We start from the raw sequence: 19470 nt of genomic DNA, 5'->3' as shown, positions 1-19470 counted from the left end.
ATAACAAAAAACCTAGGATAGCAAAAACGCTTCTCAAGGATAAAAGAACCTCTGGTGGAATCACCATGCCTGACCTAAAGCTTTATTACAGAGCAATTGTGATAAAAACTGTGTGGTACTGGTATAGTAACAGACAAGTAGACCAATGGAATAGAATTGAAGACCCAGAAATGAACCCACACACCTATGGTCACTTGATCATATACATATAGAGACAGCTATATCAGGGTCCTGTCAGCAAAATCTTGCTGTCATATGCAATAGTGTCTGGGTTTGGTGGTTGTTTATGGGATGGGTCCCCAGGTGGGACAGTCTCTGGATGGTCCATCCTTCAGTCTCAGCTCCAAACTTTGTAACTCCTTCCATGGGTGTTTTGCTCCCCATTCTAAGAAGGAATGAAGTATCCGCACTTTGGTCTTCCTTCTTCTTGGGTTTCATGTATTTTGCAAATTGTAATTTGGGTATTCTAAGTTTCTGGGCTAATATCCACTTATGCATATATGTGAGTTCTTTTGTGATTGGGTTACCTCACTCAGGATGGTATCCTCCAGATCCAACCATTTGCTTAAGAGTTTCATAAATTCATTGTTTTTAATAGCTGACTAGTACTCCATTGTGTAAATGTACCACATTTTCTTTCTTTTTTTTTTTTTTTCCGAGACAGGGTTTCTCTATATAGCCCTGGCTGTCCTGGAACTCACTTTGTTGACCAGGATGGCTTCGAACTCAGAAATCCGCCTGCCTCTGCCTCCCAAGTGCTGGGATTAAAGGCGTGCGCCACCACGCCCGGCTATGTACCACATTTTCTGTATCTATTCCTCTGTTGAGGGACATCTGGGTTCTTTCTAGCTTCTGGCTATTATGAATAAGGCTGCTATGAACATAGTGGAGCATGTGTCCTTATTACAAGTTGGAACATCTTCTGATATTAATGATCACACATGTATAAGTAATATCCAAATAGAAAGAATATTAAGAGTCAAATGCTGAATATACTACAACTTCTGGTTGCTGAACATAAAAAAACTAAGCTAGAATTAACCTGGAATCTTATTCTCTGCTGGTTAGTCTCACTGCACTGAAAGTTGCTATGCAGGCTGATGCTAGACAGTATTCTATATCATTTTATTCAACAATGGACTCCTGGGCCCTAGTAGTAGAGGCAATTCAGTATTTATCTATATGGAGATTGTGTGCCAGTTGAATGGCCTTCTAATGATTTTGGTCATGTCCATATATTAATCATATAGTAATGCTGTTTTCAGTTCATGTCCATATATTAATCATATATTAGTCATACATTAATCATAAATTAATCATATGTTAATGCTGTTTTCCATTTTGATCAGAGAGGCTTCTTTCCACCGTTTGAGAAAGTTACTCCAAAGGTGAAACTGACCATTCCTCAAAAAATTAAAATAAAGAATTATTAAATGAGTAAGTCCTAAACTAGATGTCTACAACACTATTTGCAAGGATCAGGGACCATACCGAAAGTGAGTTCTCTCACAATACAAGGTCTAAAATTGTGCATGGGGTGATATGTGATGCTGTATTCTAGGCATGACATAGTGGTTGCACTCTAAACAGCTGTGGTTATCTGCACTAGACCCACCCAAAATTCATTGAATAAAATCCATCATCCTGAGATAGGAGAGATGATTAATGATTGCTCTGGATAGGGAGAGGTTTGTAAAGTAATGTAGCCCCTTGTTTATTGTCCATGCCCCTATAAATGGATCCTCTAAGAAATCTTAATTTATCTTCTTAATTCACCAAAAAATAAAAGACACACACAGAGAAACTAGTTGGGGACTTCTTGGGAACAAGAAAAGCCTTTTCTTTTATTGGATATTTTCTTTATCTACATTTCAAATGTTGTCCACTTCCCAGTTTACCCCCTCCTGGAAACCCCCTATCCCATCCTCTCTCTCCCTGCTTCTATGAACGTGTTACTCCACCCACCCACCCACTCCCACCTCCCTGCCCTCAATTCCCCTATGCTGGTGCATCTAGTGAGCCTTCATAGGACCTCTTCTCCCACTGATGCATGACAAGACCATCCTCTGCTACATATGCAGCTGGACCCATGTGTACTCCTTTGTTGATGGCTTAGTCTATGGGAGATCTGAGGGGTCTGTTTGGTTGATATTGTTGTAGGACTGAAGGAGTCAAAGGGGTTTGTAAACCCATAGGAAAATAAGACTTATTTTTATCTCCCCATCTTCCTATGTTCCTCTTACACTCTCTAGGGTACTGTGAGGTTAATGAAAGGATAAAGTGGGAATCATCAAAATATATTATCTAGATATATTAAATGTAGCAAACTAGTATATATCACTAACATTGTACTAAAACACTTACTTTGTGAATGAGATCCTCTGCAGAAGAATTTTACAAACTGAATTCAAGAAACAAAGGGGTTAAAACATCAGTGCTTTCAATCTCATTAGAATGAAACTCTCACATGCAGTGTTCTTAATGACAGCGTAGTGCATCTTGGGCACTAACTCATAGAAATGTCAAGCCTGTATTTCCTTTATGTCATAACCATCACCCATTATGTTTACCTCCATGGTTAGGTCTCCGAAATTCTTCATTCCATTCATGTGTGCAACTTTTCTAAGTTCCTTTAAGCCCTTCTGGGGTTTGTTGGTCACAATCAGCCACCGAGCTGACTCTGACAGCCACCTGTCCATGAAGATATTGGAGGTAGAAACAATTCTTGCATTGTTATTTTCCATACAAAATTTAACCTTCAAAATTTTGTTCTTTAATTGACCTAAAACATTCTCATATATCCATCATTAAAATCTTTTGTCATCTAATACCTTCATTAAAAGTGAGGAATGATTTAGCCACATAATGGACTGCACTTCTGAAATTCATACCAAGATCCCTAGTGGGGATCTGTCTCCCTCTACCTGGATATACATTAGTACTATGAAGCATGGAACTAGACTATGAGGGATGCTTCCACAGACATATACCAACTTCCTTGTTAGGGTATAGGAAATATCATGTAATAATGTGTTCTTTTCTCTAAATGAAAAGCATTGGGCTGGATGTGGTAGCACACGCCCTTAATCCCAGCACTGGGGAGGCAGAGGCGGGAAGATTTCTGAGCTCGAGGCCAGTCTGGTCTACAGAGTGAGTTCCAGGACAGCCAGGGCTACACAGAGAAACCCTGTCTCGACAAACAAAAAACAAACAAACAGAAACAAAAAAAGCTTTAAAAAAAGAAAAAAATAGTGCTGGCGAGATGGCTCAGCGGTTAAGAGCACTGGCTGCTCTTCCATAGGTCCTGAGTTCAAATCCCAGCAACCACATGGTGGCTCGCAACTATCCGTAATGAGATCTGACACCCTTTCTTGTGTGTCTGAAGACAACTACAGTGTACTTACATATAATAAATAAATAAATCTTAAAAAAAAAAAGCTGGGTGGTGGTGGTGCACGCCTTTAATCCCAGCACTTGGGAGACAGAGGCAGGTGGATTTCTGAGTTTGAGGCCAGCCTGGTCTACAAAGTGACTTCCAGGACAACCAGGGCTACACAGAGAAACCCTGTCTTGAAAAAAAAAAGCATTGTATAAATTTTGTATACTAATTATATCATCCAAATTGCATTCATAACTTCTTCTAATCAGCTGCTGACTTGTCAAGCAAAGCAAACTGGTCCTGCTTTTCATTTACAGGGTGGAAGCATATATAAGGGATGGGAACTTGTCCCAGCACTGGTTCTCTCTAGATGGCAGTCCACTAGGGTGTAGTGAAGGTGGAGGGGAAAATTTGGTTTTGTGAGAGTAAAGGTTGCTTAGTATAAATAATATTTACTCTCCTTGATTCATTATTATGGGGCCAAGAAGCAAATGGCTTCAGACAATTAACATTTGCTGCTTAACAACAGGGGATTAAGTAAAGGATTTATTGATAGTGCTCCCTTCTCTGGCCAGGCAGCCAGGAGCCCGTCACTGATCAAGCTGGTTTACTCTTTGTTAACCAAAGAAGAAAGAGAGAGTTATTCACACAGAAAGCACATAAACTGGAAGAAGTTAAAAATGACGATATCACCCTTTATAGACAAAAGTTTTCTGTGTATAAAATAATTACCTCATAGATAAAATGCTACAACAAAAAAAAATAATTAGAATCCTTTACACAGACAAGTATGCACAGACACACATACATTCATACAAAAACCTTCTAGCAGGCCCAACCATCTGTCTCAATCAACTCCAGAAGCGTCCATGCATGCTTACATATATATATATATATATATATATATATATATATATATATATGTATGTATATGTATATATGTGTGTGTGTGTGTATACACATATACCTATATACATAAATATAAACAAACAGACAAACATTTTGATGGATGGATGGATAGATGGATGGATGGATGGAGCAGAGCCCCCCAAGCCACCCAATTTATTTATTTATTTATTTATTTATTTATTTATTTATTTATTGTTGAGGTCGACCAGCGGCCCATGTGTCTGGGTTCTAGACTGGGAGGCATCTTGGAATCTGGAAGAAAAGAGGGAACTAGGCGGTGAGAGAAAGGATGGAACCAAGACATTAGTCTGATCAAGATTCAATTTTACTATTTGGAGACACGGGGTTATGAAGAAGGGGGAGGGGCCCATTCCAGCCAAATCATCCTTGGAGTCCAGTTTCAGATGACCATGTGTTGGCTCCGGAACAGCTAGGCGGCAGGTAGTAGCAGTGGGAGTGGCAGAACAATAGGGTGGCAGGCTCCACCCCTGATGCTCTCCTAGTGCTAACAGTCAAACCTGATTAGCCAGATTTCAGGCTGAGGGTGGGAGGTTACAGTTTTTGAGACAGGGTTTCTCTGTGTAGCCCTGGCTGTCCTGGAACTCACTCTGTAGACCAGGCTGTCCTCGAACTCAGATATCCACCTGCCTCTGCCTCCCAAGTGCTAGGATTAAAGGTGTGTGCCACCACTGCACAGCCAAATTTATTTCTTTTCTCTAGACTTTTTATACATACTAGAAAAAAGTTCTTTAGAAAATTACCTCATAAAATTTTACAAAACATGGAAGATGCAAAAGGATGATAATATTAAGTTCAAAGCAGTGCTTCATTATAAAAGTTCATTATAAGTTCAAAGAACAGTTTCATATGACCTTGTCTTATCATAGAGCACACCCGTGGCTTCATCCTTGGATCTAACCTAGAATGAACATAAATTTGTCCTAAGATTATCTTGATTTTTGTGTAATTATGAAAGCTCATTGTACTTCTTACTATGCAGCCTTACTTACTAGTATGAGGAGTGGGCACATTATAGCCTTGATTCTATTTTTATTACATCTTTTTAGCAAAACAACTAAAACCACCCCTTAAAACTTTCTTTCTAAGATTATTTGAATCAAACAGGAACTCTATAAAATCATTAATTTATCAAAACAACATTAATTCATGAAAGTTAATCTTTATGTTGATCTGCAGGAAATCAGCTCAGTAGGGTTGACTAATGCCTAGGGATTGTTAAATTAATTTCATAATGATAGGAATGGAATGTCAGCTGCAAGAAGCAATCCTGAGATAAAGTCTCTTTGACTTGCCTCTCAGAGATTACCCATCTTAGTCCATGCAAAAAAGTGGACCACCTCTAGGAAGGACATCTGCTACCCTTAGTTTTTCCTAGATGGCTCCTGACACACAATAATAGTGACAGGCTGTATGGATGAAAAGAAATGTGTGGCAGGTGAGTTGTTTGTACTTGTCTGTATAAATTTGTCTTTATGTATTGTCTATGGTCACCTTGTAGAGTCATTTCTGATCAAATATTCCTATATTGATGGCCCTGTGGTAGTAATTGTTAAGTCTTTTTAAAAGGAGGTAAGGAAAGAGATCCTGTTGGGATTCATCTTGTGTGTTGTGTACTCAGAACCTGAATACTGTTCCCCAGACCAGACTATAACCTGATATTAGGGCACTATATTAACCAATGTACTGTAAAGAATTCTCCCCATTAATGTATGATTGGTCAATAAATGGCAGGGGTTTATGACTGGGCAGAAGGATAGGAAGGAAGGGCTTAGAATCAAGTGAGGGGTCTCAAGAAAGACCAGAAGGGAGGAAAGAAAAGACAGAAAGACGAGGAAGTTTTCATCAGACAGGATGAACTAAGAGCATTTAGCCAAGAGAAGTTCACCCTGAGGGCAGGCAGATAGAGTAGAAGCCAGAGAGACATTAGATTGGCAAGTGATTGACATTTGGGTGGGTTTTAACAGGTAGAAGGATTACAATAGCTCAGAACCTGATCAGCATAGTGCTTACAGCTTACTAATAAATTGTCAAAAAGGTACAGGAGGGAGGAGGAACCCTGCCATGCACAAATGCTGGCCGACCAATCCCCGTGCTGCTAAAACACACTAGCAACCAGACATTTGACTCCCTTCCTCTTCTTATAGACAGGTGAAATGCAGCTCACAGTTAATTGTGCTCACATAGGTGGTAGCATAGTGCTGCCATACTAGCATAGCTGGCCTACAAGGACTGTGCCAAATGCAACAGAGCCCAGATTGACATGCAACCTGGCTATAGACTGGCTCAGCTGGCCAATTTCCGACCTGCACTTTCAAAACAGCTGTGCTAAGGCTTAAAGCATGTAAGACACCACAGCCCACTTGAAACAGGTACCATCTTCCCAGAGGTGGGGGAGGTCACAAGTGCTGACTCAGCCCAACAAAGCAAGATGGCACAGTACTCCAGGACTCAGATGGCTACAAGCTGGTTTTTCCAGTTGAAGGAACTTTCCACCCCTCCCAGTGAGCAAAAAGATTAGGACAAGACCAACCACTGTAGTGTCCTGAACTGAACATCAGAGGGAGACAGAATACATATAAAAGGAATCCAAACACAACAAAACTTCAGAGAAGGTAAAAATTCTGTTTTTATGTTTAAAGGGAAAGAATTGGGTGCAAAATTTCATACATAAATATAAGTAGTCAGAAATTCATAGATTTGAGGGATTAGGGCATATGAAGATGAGACACACAATAACACAAGGTTCTTGGAGATTATATATTGAGTTTATGAATGGATCAAGGATGGAAACAAAGGAGAGTGAGATAGATGACCTGAATGAAAGTGAAACATTACTGATTATGATTACTGCATTGGTCATCCTCATTCTTATCCTCATAATCATTTTGGCTTCCTATGTCGTCTTGAAGAAGAGGGCCATAGAGAAACAAGAAAAGGGAAAGTATGAAGGATGTTCACAAGCCTTCAAGGAAAAGTTTCAGAAATTTACAAATCAGAAAGAGGAAAATACTAAGATATCTAAAAGATAACAAAAAGAAAAGGGTGAAATATGCAGACAAGCATTAGAAGAGATATTTCAGAAATTTTAAATCAGAAGGAGGAATATACTAAGATGTCTAAAAGACAAGAGGAGAACAATGAAATATAGAGGCAAGTATTAGAGAATAAATTAAAGAAATTCATAAATTAGACTGAGGAAAATACTAAGATATCAAAGATGAAACAAAGGGAAAGAGATGATACATGAGATCAAACATTAGAGGAGAGATGGAAGAAATTTATGAATCAAAATGAGGAAAATGCTAAAATATTAGAGATAGAAGGTAAAGGAGTATGAAAAAATGAAATCAAACATAGAAGAAAAATTTGGAAAATTAATTAATAAAATTGGAAATGACTCTAAGAGATAGAAGAAATAAGGCCAGAGACTAATGTACCACCCTATTATAAAGCTCAGAAAAGTCTGCCAAAGGTTTTTGGAAAAAAAACTGTAGCTTATCTGGATAGTGTAAATGCCATCAGACTAAAAACGAAAACAGACATGACAACAGAAACTAAGGAAAATTCAAAAAAATCATCAGAACCTACTATAAAATTATATATTCTAAAAAAGAAAAATAGATAATCTACATAAATGGATGATTTTCTAGACAAATACCACATACCAAAGTTAAATCATGACGAGATAAACTATTTAAACAGTCCCATAACCCCTAAGGAAATAGAATAGTTATCACAAATCTCTCAATCAAAAAAAAAAAAAAAAAACCCAGGGCCAGATTGTTTTAGTACAGAATTCTACCAGACCTTCAAAAAAGAAATAATACAAATACTCCTCAAATTATCACAAAAATAGAAACTGAGGAACACTACCTAAATCATTATATGAAGCAACAATTACTCTGATACCTAAACCACACAAAGGCTCAACAAAGAAAGAGAACTTCAGACCAATCTTGATTATGAATATTGATGCAAAAATAATTAATAAAATTCTTGCAAACCGAATCCAGGAACACATCAAAACCACAATCAAGTAGGCTTCATTGCAGGAATGCAGTGATGGTTCAAAATATGAAAATCCACGAACAAAATACACAAAAAGTATATAAACAAACTCAATAGAAAAAGGCACATTATATTCTCATCAGATGTTGGAAAAGTCTTTGACAAAATACAATAGCCCCACATAGTAAAAGTCTTGGAGAGATTAGGAATCCTGGCATATACATAAACATAATTGAAACAATATATAGCAAACCAAAAGCCTACATCAAATTAAGTGGAGAGAAACTAGAAGCAATTTCACTAAAATCTGGGACAAGACAAGGTTGCCCACTCTCTCCCTATCTATTCAATATACTACTCAAAAGTATAGCCAGAGCAATTAGATCAAAAGGAAATCAAGGGGAGACAAATTTGAAATGAAGAAGTCAAAGTATCACCAGTTGCAGGTGATAAGATAGTATGTATGAGCGACCTCCCAAATTCCACCAGAGAAGTCCTATAGCTGATAAACTACTTCAACACAATGTCAGGATACAAAATTAACTCAACAAATCAGTAACTTTCCTTTACAGAAATGATAAACAGACTAAGAAAGAAGTCAGGGAAATAATACCCTTCACAACAACCACAAATACTATAAAATATCTTGGTGTAACTCTTACCAAGCAAATGAAAGAGCTGTATGACAAGAACTTCAAATCCCTAATAAAGAAGAAAGAAAGAAAGAAAGGAAGGAAGGAAGGAAGGAAGGAAGGAAGGAAGGAAGGAAGGAAGGAAGGGAAAGAAAGAAAAGAAAAAGGAAAAAAAAAGAAAAGAAATCAAAGAAGACATTAGAATATGGAAAGATCATCTCCCATACTCAGGGAATGGTAGGATTAACATAGTGAAAACAGCCATCTTACCAAAAGCAATCTGCAGATTCAATGTAATCCCCATCAAAATTCCAACACAATTCTTCACAGACATGAAAAGAGCAATTCTCGACTTCATATGGAAAAACAAACAAACAAACAAACAAACAAACAAAAAGGATAACCAGAACAATTCTCAACAATAAAAGAACTGGGGAATCACCATCCCTGACCTCAAGCTGTACTAAAAAGCAATAGTGATTAAAAACCACATGATATTCCTAGAAAAACAGACAGGTTGATAAATAGAATAGAATTGAAGACCCAAAAGAAAATCCATACAGCTATGGACACTTGATGTTTGACAAAGAAACCAAAAACGTACAGTGGAAAGAAGAAATTATTTTCAATAATTGGTGCTGGTCTAACTGGTGGTCTATATGTAGAAGAATGAAAATAGATCCATATTTATCAACCTGCACAAAGCACAAGTCCAAGTGGATCAAGGACCTCAGCATAAAACCAGATACACTGAATCTAATAGAGGGGAGACAGATATAATAGAGGGAGGCAGAGGAAGACAGTGACCTGGATGTGAGGAGGGAGGGGGAGGGGAAAAGGGGGGAACATCATTAGCTTTGCCAAGCAAGGGGAGAGAAGTCCAGAGGGAGAAGATAATGAATAGAGATAAGCAGTCTCAGGGAGGTGTGGGTGATCCTATAGAAATTAGCAGAGACCCAGGAGGTGAAAGACTCAAAGGACTCAATGAGCATGACCTTAGTCAAAATACCCAACATTGGGGAAAGGGAACTGGAAGATACAACTCCAGTAAATAGACATGGCCTCAAGCAGAGAGATAGCATTACTAATCCACAATCAAAACTTCTGGCCCAGAACTGTTCCTCTCTAAAAGAACTGAAAGAACAAAAATGGAGAAGAGACTGAAGCAAAGGCAATCCAATGACTGGCCCAACTTGGGATCCACATCACAGGAGGGCACTGAGGCCTGACACTATTACTGATTCTATGATGTGCTTACAGATGAGAGCCTGGCATAGCTGTCCCTGAGAGGCCCTTCTAGCAGCTGACTGAGACAGAAACAGAAACTTACACCCACCATTGAACTGAAGTCAGGGACCCCTGTGGTTGAATTAGGGGATGGATTGAAGAAGCTGAAGGGGAAAGCGACCCCATAGGAAGGCCACCAGTCACAACTTGCTCAGATCTCAGGAAGCTTCCAGAGGCTCACCCACCTTTCATGAGCATACAAGGGCCAGTCTGAGGCCCCTGGCACAAATGTAGTAGAGATCTGCCTGGTCAGGCCTTAGTGAGAGAAGATGAGTTTAATCCTTGAGAGACTTTAGGCCTCAGGGACGGACGGGGGAGTTGGCTGCCAGGGGAGAACCCTCTAGGAGCCAAGGGGGAGGAGGAATGGGATCAGGAACTGTGGGAGGGAGTACTTGGGGGGGAGGGTAATGATTTGCATGTAAATTTTCTAAAAAAGATTTAGCTGAAATTTTGGTTAGAGACATTTTTATGTCTAAGCCAGTTTTAGGGCTGTTCCCATATGGAGAGATCAGCAATTCATGATACCTCTCCTGTTTGGTCTTCTAGAATTTCTCTTTCCTGTCTGTAGCAAAGATTTCAGGGAGTCTTTGCCTATCATATCATATCCATATTACTTTGGAAGGGGTCCAAAGCCTTTTCTCCTTTCCTGTTAACACAAATACAGAGGCTCCCTCCCAAAATAGCATGTCCTTGGTCCAGAAACCCGAAATCAATCGGTTCAATTTAGCAGCCTCCTTTTTCCTAGGGTCTTCTTTACTATGACCTCTTTCACAGAAGATTAGTAATGGCATTGATACCACCTTCGTTTTGATAATTAAAACAACTCAAAGCAACTAAAACGTGTTTTAACAATTATTATTATCTGTTTTGATATAGGGTTTCTCTTTTATCTCCATGCTTTTGTTTCCTACATTTGAGATCAGGGCCTGAATTTCTTTATTTTCCCATGTATACTTAAAAGAACTTAAAGCAGTTACCACTATTTCTCTCTTCTATCCTTAAAACAATGCCATTTTCCCTTATTCTTCCCTTCTAAGGAGATTGGTATCTGTGGACATATAGTTATGTCCCCTTTTCTTTATATAATTTATCTTAACATCCTTTCCTTTGTATTTAACTTCAATTAAATTCCCTTCTATTTTCTTTATGAGCATATTCTCGGGCAAATTTGTGAATGAATATCATGCTAAGCTATCCCTGAATTCCTCTGTTCCAAGAATCTGTGTTCCAAGGCTTGTGAAGCCTTAACTTCTTAAATTTCCATCAATTCCTCCATTCCTATCCTATTCAAGCCTGTCTTCTGCAGCTGCCTTGTCCCAGCAGGAGCTCACAGCAAGAGCTCAGAACTCACAGGTGTTAGAAAGAACCACATGCTTGGTTCCGCTGAGAAAACAGTTCTCCCTTCCTTCTAAACTTAGGGAGAAGGCATGTCTATCCCATTTGGGAATCTCCAATTAATTTTTAAAAGTGAGTTCTTGCCTAACATGTTGTTTGCCATCCATTGAAATAATTTATAATGAACCAGGTGGTGGGTGTGCTACCTACCTCAATGGTCTATGTTCCCAAATGAAAGACACTCACAGCCTTTTTATTTTAACACATCTTAAACAGCACAATAGCTGAACCACTATCCATTCTGTTAATCCTGAACTTTTACTTATCAATTCTATATCTATCTTGGGCACTCTGGAGCCACGTATGGTGCCCTCTGGGCCATAATTTCTTACCCCAGAGCCTAGGGTCCTCTCCTTGCTTTTCTACCTCATTGCTGCCTGTCTCTCCTTTATTCACACACTCTGCCCAGCATGGTATATCTCCTTCTTCCTTTTCTCCTCCTGGTCCCAAGCCCAGGAAGTCCTAAAATCCTGTCTATGCCTGTTCTCCCAAGCTATTGGCTATTGGCATTTTTATTTACCAATCAGAGAATCAACTTGGGGCAGGTTCCCAAAAGCTACATGCAGACACTTGTGCAGATACAGTTTTTTGGGGGGAACATAGTTAACAGTTGTAATACAACAGCTACATATGGCCATATCTATTCAAACATTCACACTGTCCATATCAATAAGTACAATCACCTTGTCTTTGGTGAATCAGTGTCGCTATCCCCTGGCATCTGCCACCTCAGGAGCCAAATTAAACACATTGCCTTTAATTCATCTAATTGACCAACAGCATCTCCAATTCTAATATCTGGCACAAGAAAAAGTATGACAGCAAAACTCTACAAATGAGCTGGTGCCCCCTTCACCAATTTGTGTCTTATAAAAATTAATTATTGTTCTATTCAGGAATTTTCCCCTGTGCCCATATCTTTGAGGCTTTCCCCTACTTTTTATGAAATTCCTAGGCGAATGGATGGACCTGGAGGGCATCATCCTGAGTGAGGTAACCCAATCACAAAAGAACTCACACGATATGTACTCACTGATAAGTGGATATTAGCCCAGAAATTTAGAATACACAAGATATAAGATACAATTTGCTAAACACATGAAACTCAAGAAGAACGAAGACCAAAGTGTGGACACTTTGCCCCTTCTTAGAATTGGGAACAAAACACCCATGGAAGGAGTTACAGAGACAAAGTTTGGAGCTGAGACGAAAGGATGGACCATCTAGAAACTGCCATATCCCATATCCCATATCCCATAATCAGCTTCCAAACGCTGACACCATTTCATACCCTAGCAAGATTTTGCTGAAAGGACCCAGATATGGCTGTCTCTTGTGAGACTATGCCGGGGCCTAGCAAACACAGAAGTGGATGCTCACAGTCAGCTATTGGATGGATCCCAGGGCCCCCAATGGAGGAGCTAGAGAAAGTACCCAAGGAGCTGGGGGGGGGGGCGGTATCTGCAACCCTATAGGTGGAACAACAATATGAACTAACCAGTACCTCCCGGAACTCGTGTCTCAAGCTGCATCTGAATCAGAATTATTTTCTTCATTTACATTTCAAATGCTATCTCGAAAATCCCCCCACATGCTCCCCCCACCCACCCACTCCCACNTCTTGGCCCTGGCATTCCCCTGTACTGAGGCATATAAAGTTTGCCTGACCAATGGGCCTCTCTTTCCACTGATGGCCTCCTCTCCCATAATTGCAAAGAGGAGCTCACACTGTCAGGTGTAAACCAAAGATAACTGCATTTCTTTTGTCCTTATACCTGTTCATTATTGTCACAGAATTCCATAACACAGAATAGGAAAGGAAGCTCATACCTTATGAATATAAGGAAGAAGAACATTGGCACAGACATTGTCAGCTGGAGGTGATGCCAGATTCTAAATAGAAAAGCCAGGCCTGACAATATCATGAATCCAATATTAGGAGCACAAGATGAAAGTGCTGTCATCATGGCTAGAAATTTAGGGCTTGTCCATTCTAACACTGAAAGAAAAAGATACATTGACTTGAAAGGGATTTGAGGGTCAAGCCCTAAGTTTGAGCAAGGTCCCATTTCAAAAGCTTTGACTTACTGAGCAAGTGACTGTTTACTGTTATGGGTTCCACAGACATCCCTGCCAGGAATCGAAGTGAGCAGTAGATGAAGAAGGAGGGGGCAAAAGCTCCACAGGTTTCAGTGATGGCAAATTGTAATAAAGCACATGTTAAAATTAACTTCCTCCCAAACCTGAGAAAAAGGAAAAGATTCGATTATGGGAACAATTCGGTTTGCTTGAAACTTCAAGGCAGATATAATTATAAATAATAAGGAATTGTAAATAACAGAGTGCATAAACTCAAAAGATTTTTTGTTTTTATAAATAAATATATATATATATAGTTAAACAATATTTTTCTCAGTTTATTATCAGCAATTTTATTAACTCATGCCATATGATAAAATATTATGTTGGTATTATAACATATCATAAAGATATAATGTACATAGCATTATTACTGATTTGTTTCATTGATATTACAAGATACCTGTTAAAAGCTCCTTAAGGGAAAAAAGACATATTTTGTTAGAGTACCAGCAGATACATAATAAATAAAACATGGTAACTGTTCAGTATGATACCATGAACATGAGATAGATACTCATACAGAGGATGAAACAGTATAATACCAGATTTCAAATAGGTATTTCCCAAAATATGTACTCAAGCAACCCAATTCCTCCAGGCAAATTCCATTACCAAATGTTCTGTGTCCTCCCAAAACACCGTCATTAGCTAAAATACAAATTGTTCAAAAACATGAGATTTTGGTGGACACAGGAGCATAGTACAAAACACAAATAGACTTGTAAAATTAGGTACTTAAGCCAGCACTTGCAAGTTTAGTACTGCAAAGACCATGGCTACAGTAATACCACAGGAATATTTGATCTGTTCCTTTGTAAAAGCTACTTTTGGTGACTTTGAATGTATTGACCTTGAAATTCCTATTCCATTTTGCAGTACAGGCTATAAGACAGTCATCATGCAGGGCAAGATACAACTAGAAAGTTTCAGAGAAATGAGCAACACTGAGAATGAAGAAACACCAAAGAGGAATGATTTGACATAGGAAAACAAAATTCTGAGTTTCCCAGAATATGAGAAATGCAATATTTTCTGTCAAATTGAACAAATCATTTATACTGAATTTATTGGAGCAGCTGTGCTAACAAATGGGAACTGGGAAACTGATGTGTTATTTGCAACTCTCAACAGCTTAGCCACATCATAACATGTATTATACACTCCATCTCATGAGTACTGTGGTGGTTTGAATATGCTTGGACTAGGGCAAGTGGCACTATTAGGAGGTGTGGACTTGTTGGAATATATGTTGCCTTGTTGGAGGAATGTATTTATAAATGCACTCTCTGTGGAGGTGAGCTTTGAGGTCTCAATGCTCAAGATCTTCCCCGTGTGGAAAAAAAAGCCTCCTCCCGGCTACCTGCAGCAGGCATTCTCTTTCTGCCTGCCTTTGGATAAAGATTTAGAACTATCAGTTCCTTCACCAACACCATGTCTACCTGTACACTGCCATGCTTCCTGCTAGGATGATAACGGACTAAATGTCTAACACAAGTCAGTCACAATTACATGCTGTCCTTAATAAGAATTTCCATGGTCATGGTGTCTCTTCACAGTAATAAAACCTTAAGACAGAAGTTGGTAACAGGAGTGTGGTATTGCTGTTACAGGCCTGACCATGTTTTTGTTTAGAGGAATGTGGATTTGGGGATTTGGGATTATGGAAATCAGTGGAATGCTTTAAATTGGGTTAAATGGGCCTAGTAGGAATATGGAAGACATTGGTATTGAGAGTAATTTGAACTGTGAAACCCTGGCTCAAGAGGTTTCAGAGGACAATAATGTTAGTCTGTTGCCCAGAGACTATTTTGTGATATTTTGGTGAAAAATGTGACTGCATTTTGCCCTGGTTCAAAGAGTCTGCCTGAGGCTAAAGTAAAGAGATTTAGATCCATTGCATTAGCAAAGGAAATCTCAAAAACCCAGGTATAATTTCTGTTGTCTGGTTACTAAATTTCAAACTAATGAAGAGCATTTAGATGAAAATGCACAAGCTGAGAAAGAAAAAATACAAAATGTATGGTTCAAATATTAAATGGGCACCAGGTAGTGAAATGGAGCTGAATTTTTTGCTCAAGAAAATAAAGAGATTAAAGGATGTGTGACCTCAGAGTAAAATCCCACCCAGCTAAGCATATTGTTTATGTGTTTGTGGTTGAACAAGGCACTTTTAGGAGGTATGGCCTTGCTGGAGTAGTTGTGGCCTTGTTGGAGGAAGTATGTCACTGTGGGCATAGGCTTTGGGGTCTCAATACTAAGATCTACCCAGTATGAAAGAGAGTCTCCTTCTGGCTGCCTGCAACAAACATTATTCTTCTGCCTACCTTTGGATCTAAATACAGAATTCTCAGCTCCTTCTCTAGCATCATGTCTGCCTGTATACTGGCATGCTTCCTGCCATGATGATAACTGATTGAACCTCTAAATATATAAGCCAGTCACAATTAAATGTGCTGTATAAGAGTTATCCTGGGAAGTGAAAGATATGTATGATAAGAACTTCAAGTCTCAGAAGAAAGAAATCAAAAAAGATCTCCCATACTCATGGATTGGCAGGATCAATATAGTAAAAATGGATATCTTGCTGAAAACAATCTACAGATACAATGCAATCCCCATCAAAATTCCAACTCAATTCTTCAACGAATTAGAAAGGATAACTTGTCGGGGGAACACCAGGACCAAGAAGTGGGAGTGGGTGGATAGGGGAGTGGCGGGGGAAGGTTTGGGGGTTTTTTGGGATAGCATTTGAAATGTAAATGAAGAAAATACCTAATTAAAAAATAAATAAAAAAAAAAAGAAAGGGTAACTTGCAAATTCATCTGGAATAACAAAAAACCTAGGATAGCAAAAGCTATTCTCAATGATAAAAGAACTTTTGGTGGAATCATCATGCCTTACTACAGAGCAATTGTGATAAAAACTGCATGATGCTAGTACAGCGACAAACAGGTAGACCAATGGAATAGAATTGAACACCCAGAAATGAACCCACACACCTATGGTCACTTCATCTTTGACAAGGGAGCAAAAACCATCCAGTGGAAAAACATCCATTTTCAACCAATGGTGCTGGCAAAATGGGCAGTTGTCATGTTGAAGAATGCAAATTGATCCATTCTTATCTCCTTGTACTAAGGTCAAGTCTAAGTGGATCAAGGAACTCCACATAAAACCAGAGACACTGAAATTTATAGAGGAGAAAGTGGGGAAAAGCCTTGAAGATATGGGCACAGGGGAAAAATTCCTGAACAGAACAGAAATGGTTTGTGCTGTAAGATTGAGAATCGATAAATGGGAGGTCAAAAAATTGCAAAGCTTCTGTAAGGCAAAAGACACTGTCAATAAGACAAAAAGGCTACAAATAGATTGGGAAAGGATCTTTACCAATCCTAAATCATATAGGGGACTAATATCCAATATACATATAAAGAACTCAAGAAGTTGGATACCTTAAAATCAAATAACCCTATTAAAAATGGGGTACATAGGTAAACAAAGAATTCTCAACTGAGGAATATCGAATGGGTGAGAAGCACCTGAAAAAAATGTTCAACATCCTTAATCATCAGGGAAATGCAAATCAAAACAACCCTGAGATTCCACCTCATACCAGTCAAAATGGATAAGATTAAAAATTCAGGTGACAGCAGATGCTGGTGAAGATGTGAAGAAAGAGGAACACTCCTCCATTATTGGTGTGATTGCAAGCTTGTACAACCACTCTGGAAGTCAGTCTGGAGGTTCCTCAGAAAATTGGACATAATACTACCAGAAGATCCAGCAATACCTCTCCTGGGCATATACCCAGAAAAAGTTCCAACTGGTAATAAGAACACATGCTCCACTATGTTCATAGCAGCCTTATTTATAATAGCCAGGAGCTGGAAAGAACCCAGATGCCCCTCAACAGAGGAATGGATACAGAAAATGTGGTACATTTACACAATGGAGTACTACTCAGCTATTAAAAACAATGGATTTATGAAATTCCTAGGCAAATGGATGCATCTGGAGGATATCATCCTGAGTGAGGTAACCCAATCACAAAAGAAGTCACTTGATATGCACTCACTCATAAGTGGATATTAGCCCAGAAACTTAGAATACCCAAATTACAATTTGCAAAACACATGAAACTGAAGAAAAAGGAAGACCAAAGTGTGGATCCTTTCCCCTTCTTAGAATGGGGAACTAAATACCCATGGAATGAGTTACAGAGACAAAGTTCAGAGCTATGAGGGAAGGAAGGACCATCCAGAGACTGCCCCACCCAGGGACCTATCCCATCTACAACCACAAAACCCAGACACTATTGCATATGCCAGCAAGATTTTGCTGACAGGACCCTGACATTGCTCTCTCTTGTGAGGCTATGCCAGTGCCTGGCAAATACAGAAGTGGATGTTCACAGTCATCTATTGTATGGAACACAGGACCCTCAATGGAGGAGCTAGAGAAAGTACCCAAGGAGCTAAAGGGGTCTGCAACCCTATAGGAAGAACAACAATATGAACTAACCAGTATCCCCCAGAGCTGTGTCTCTAGTTGCATTTGTAGCAGCCATCAATGGGAGGAGAGTTCCTTGGTCTTGCAAAGATCATATGCCCCAGTACAGGGGAATGCCAGTGCCATGAAGCGGGAGTGGGTGGGTTGGGGAGTAGGGTAGGCAGAGGGTATAGGGGGCTTTGGGGATAGCATTTGAAATGTAAATGAAGAAAATATCTAATAAAAAAAGAGTTACCTTAGTAGTGGTGTCTCTTCACAGCAAAGAAACCCTAAGACAAGTATGTATATGACATACATGTCTTATGTAAATATGACTCCATTGAGATTGGAAAAGAATGAATAAATAAATGATATATTAGGTAAAAATAATTAAATGTCAGTTATAAAGGTTGTTTGGCTTAAATATTATATAGAGTTCTAAAATAAATCTTGTATATTGTCACAGGAAATAGTATTTATAAAATTAATGCTTTAGATGGCAAGCCATTGGTGGTAGCATTGTTATTTCTTTCCAAAAGAAGAAATCATTACATATAGAAATTCTGAAATTCAGCTTTCCATTGTGCATATACACTTTTCTCGATTGATTTTGTTGTTAAAATTTAGTACTTTGTGACTTCAGTGACTTATTAACCTGCTTCTTTTTTTTATTACTTATTTTCCTCAATTACATTTCCAATGCTATCCCAAAAGTCCCCCATACCCCCCCCACTTCCCTACCCACCCATTCCCATTTTTTTGGCCCTGGTGTTCCCCTGTACTAGGGCATATAAAGTTTGTGTGTCCAATGGGCCTCTCTTTCCAGTGATGGCCGACTAGGCCATCTTTTGATACATATGCAGCTAGAGTCAAGAGTAGCTTATATACCCAGTGAGACTCTATTAGAGAAAAGTAATTTTTATTTTCAAGCAGTTTTCAATCAAAGTTAGCTTCTGGATTTAGGGATGAAGGCATGAGACCTCATCCCTTCTCTAGGGCTCTATTTGCCTTAGACCTGTGCTTGTTTACGCTACCAGTCTCTGGAGTGTACCTATCATGCTATGTTTACAAGGCTTTGTTTCTTTGGTGTCCTCTATTTCCTGGGACTCTTCCATCCACTCTATTAGCAAAATAATTTAACCTTTACCAAAACTATATATTCTAGGTATTTTCATTAATATCGTTTTTCCCTTAAAAAAAAAAAAAAA

At 38.9% G+C, this 19470-nt stretch overlaps 1 protein-coding gene across 6 annotated transcripts in view; it reads right to left on the bottom strand.

Annotated features, from left to right (window-relative positions):
* The window catches only part of LOC110288726 (solute carrier family 22 member 27), a 61046-nt gene that overhangs the window by 32009 nt on the left and 9567 nt on the right, over positions 1 to 19470 (bottom strand). For 4 of the 6 annotated variants that reach the window (XM_029473879.1, XM_029473881.1, XM_021154993.2 and 1 more), the window contains exons 4-6: positions 13720 to 13874; positions 13462 to 13630; positions 2571 to 2691 (exon numbers count right to left, since the gene is read on the bottom strand). In XM_029473879.1, coding sequence (XP_029329739.1) covers positions 2571 to 2691; positions 13462 to 13630; positions 13720 to 13874 — 445 coding nt within the window. Of the gene's footprint in view, positions 1 to 2364; positions 2402 to 2570; positions 2692 to 13461; positions 13631 to 13719; positions 13875 to 19470 lie in introns of all 6 variants that reach the window. The other 2 variants (XM_029473882.1, XM_021154996.2) reach the window with 2 other exon arrangements.

The sequence above is a fragment of the Mus caroli genome, unplaced genomic scaffold, assembly GCF_900094665.2.
Source record: "Mus caroli unplaced genomic scaffold, CAROLI_EIJ_v1.1 scaffold_10127_1, whole genome shotgun sequence".
Taxonomy (NCBI): domain Eukaryota; kingdom Metazoa; phylum Chordata; class Mammalia; order Rodentia; family Muridae; genus Mus; species Mus caroli.
Note: the sequence above shows the minus strand (reverse complement) of the source record. Positions and strands in the feature narration are given on the sequence as shown.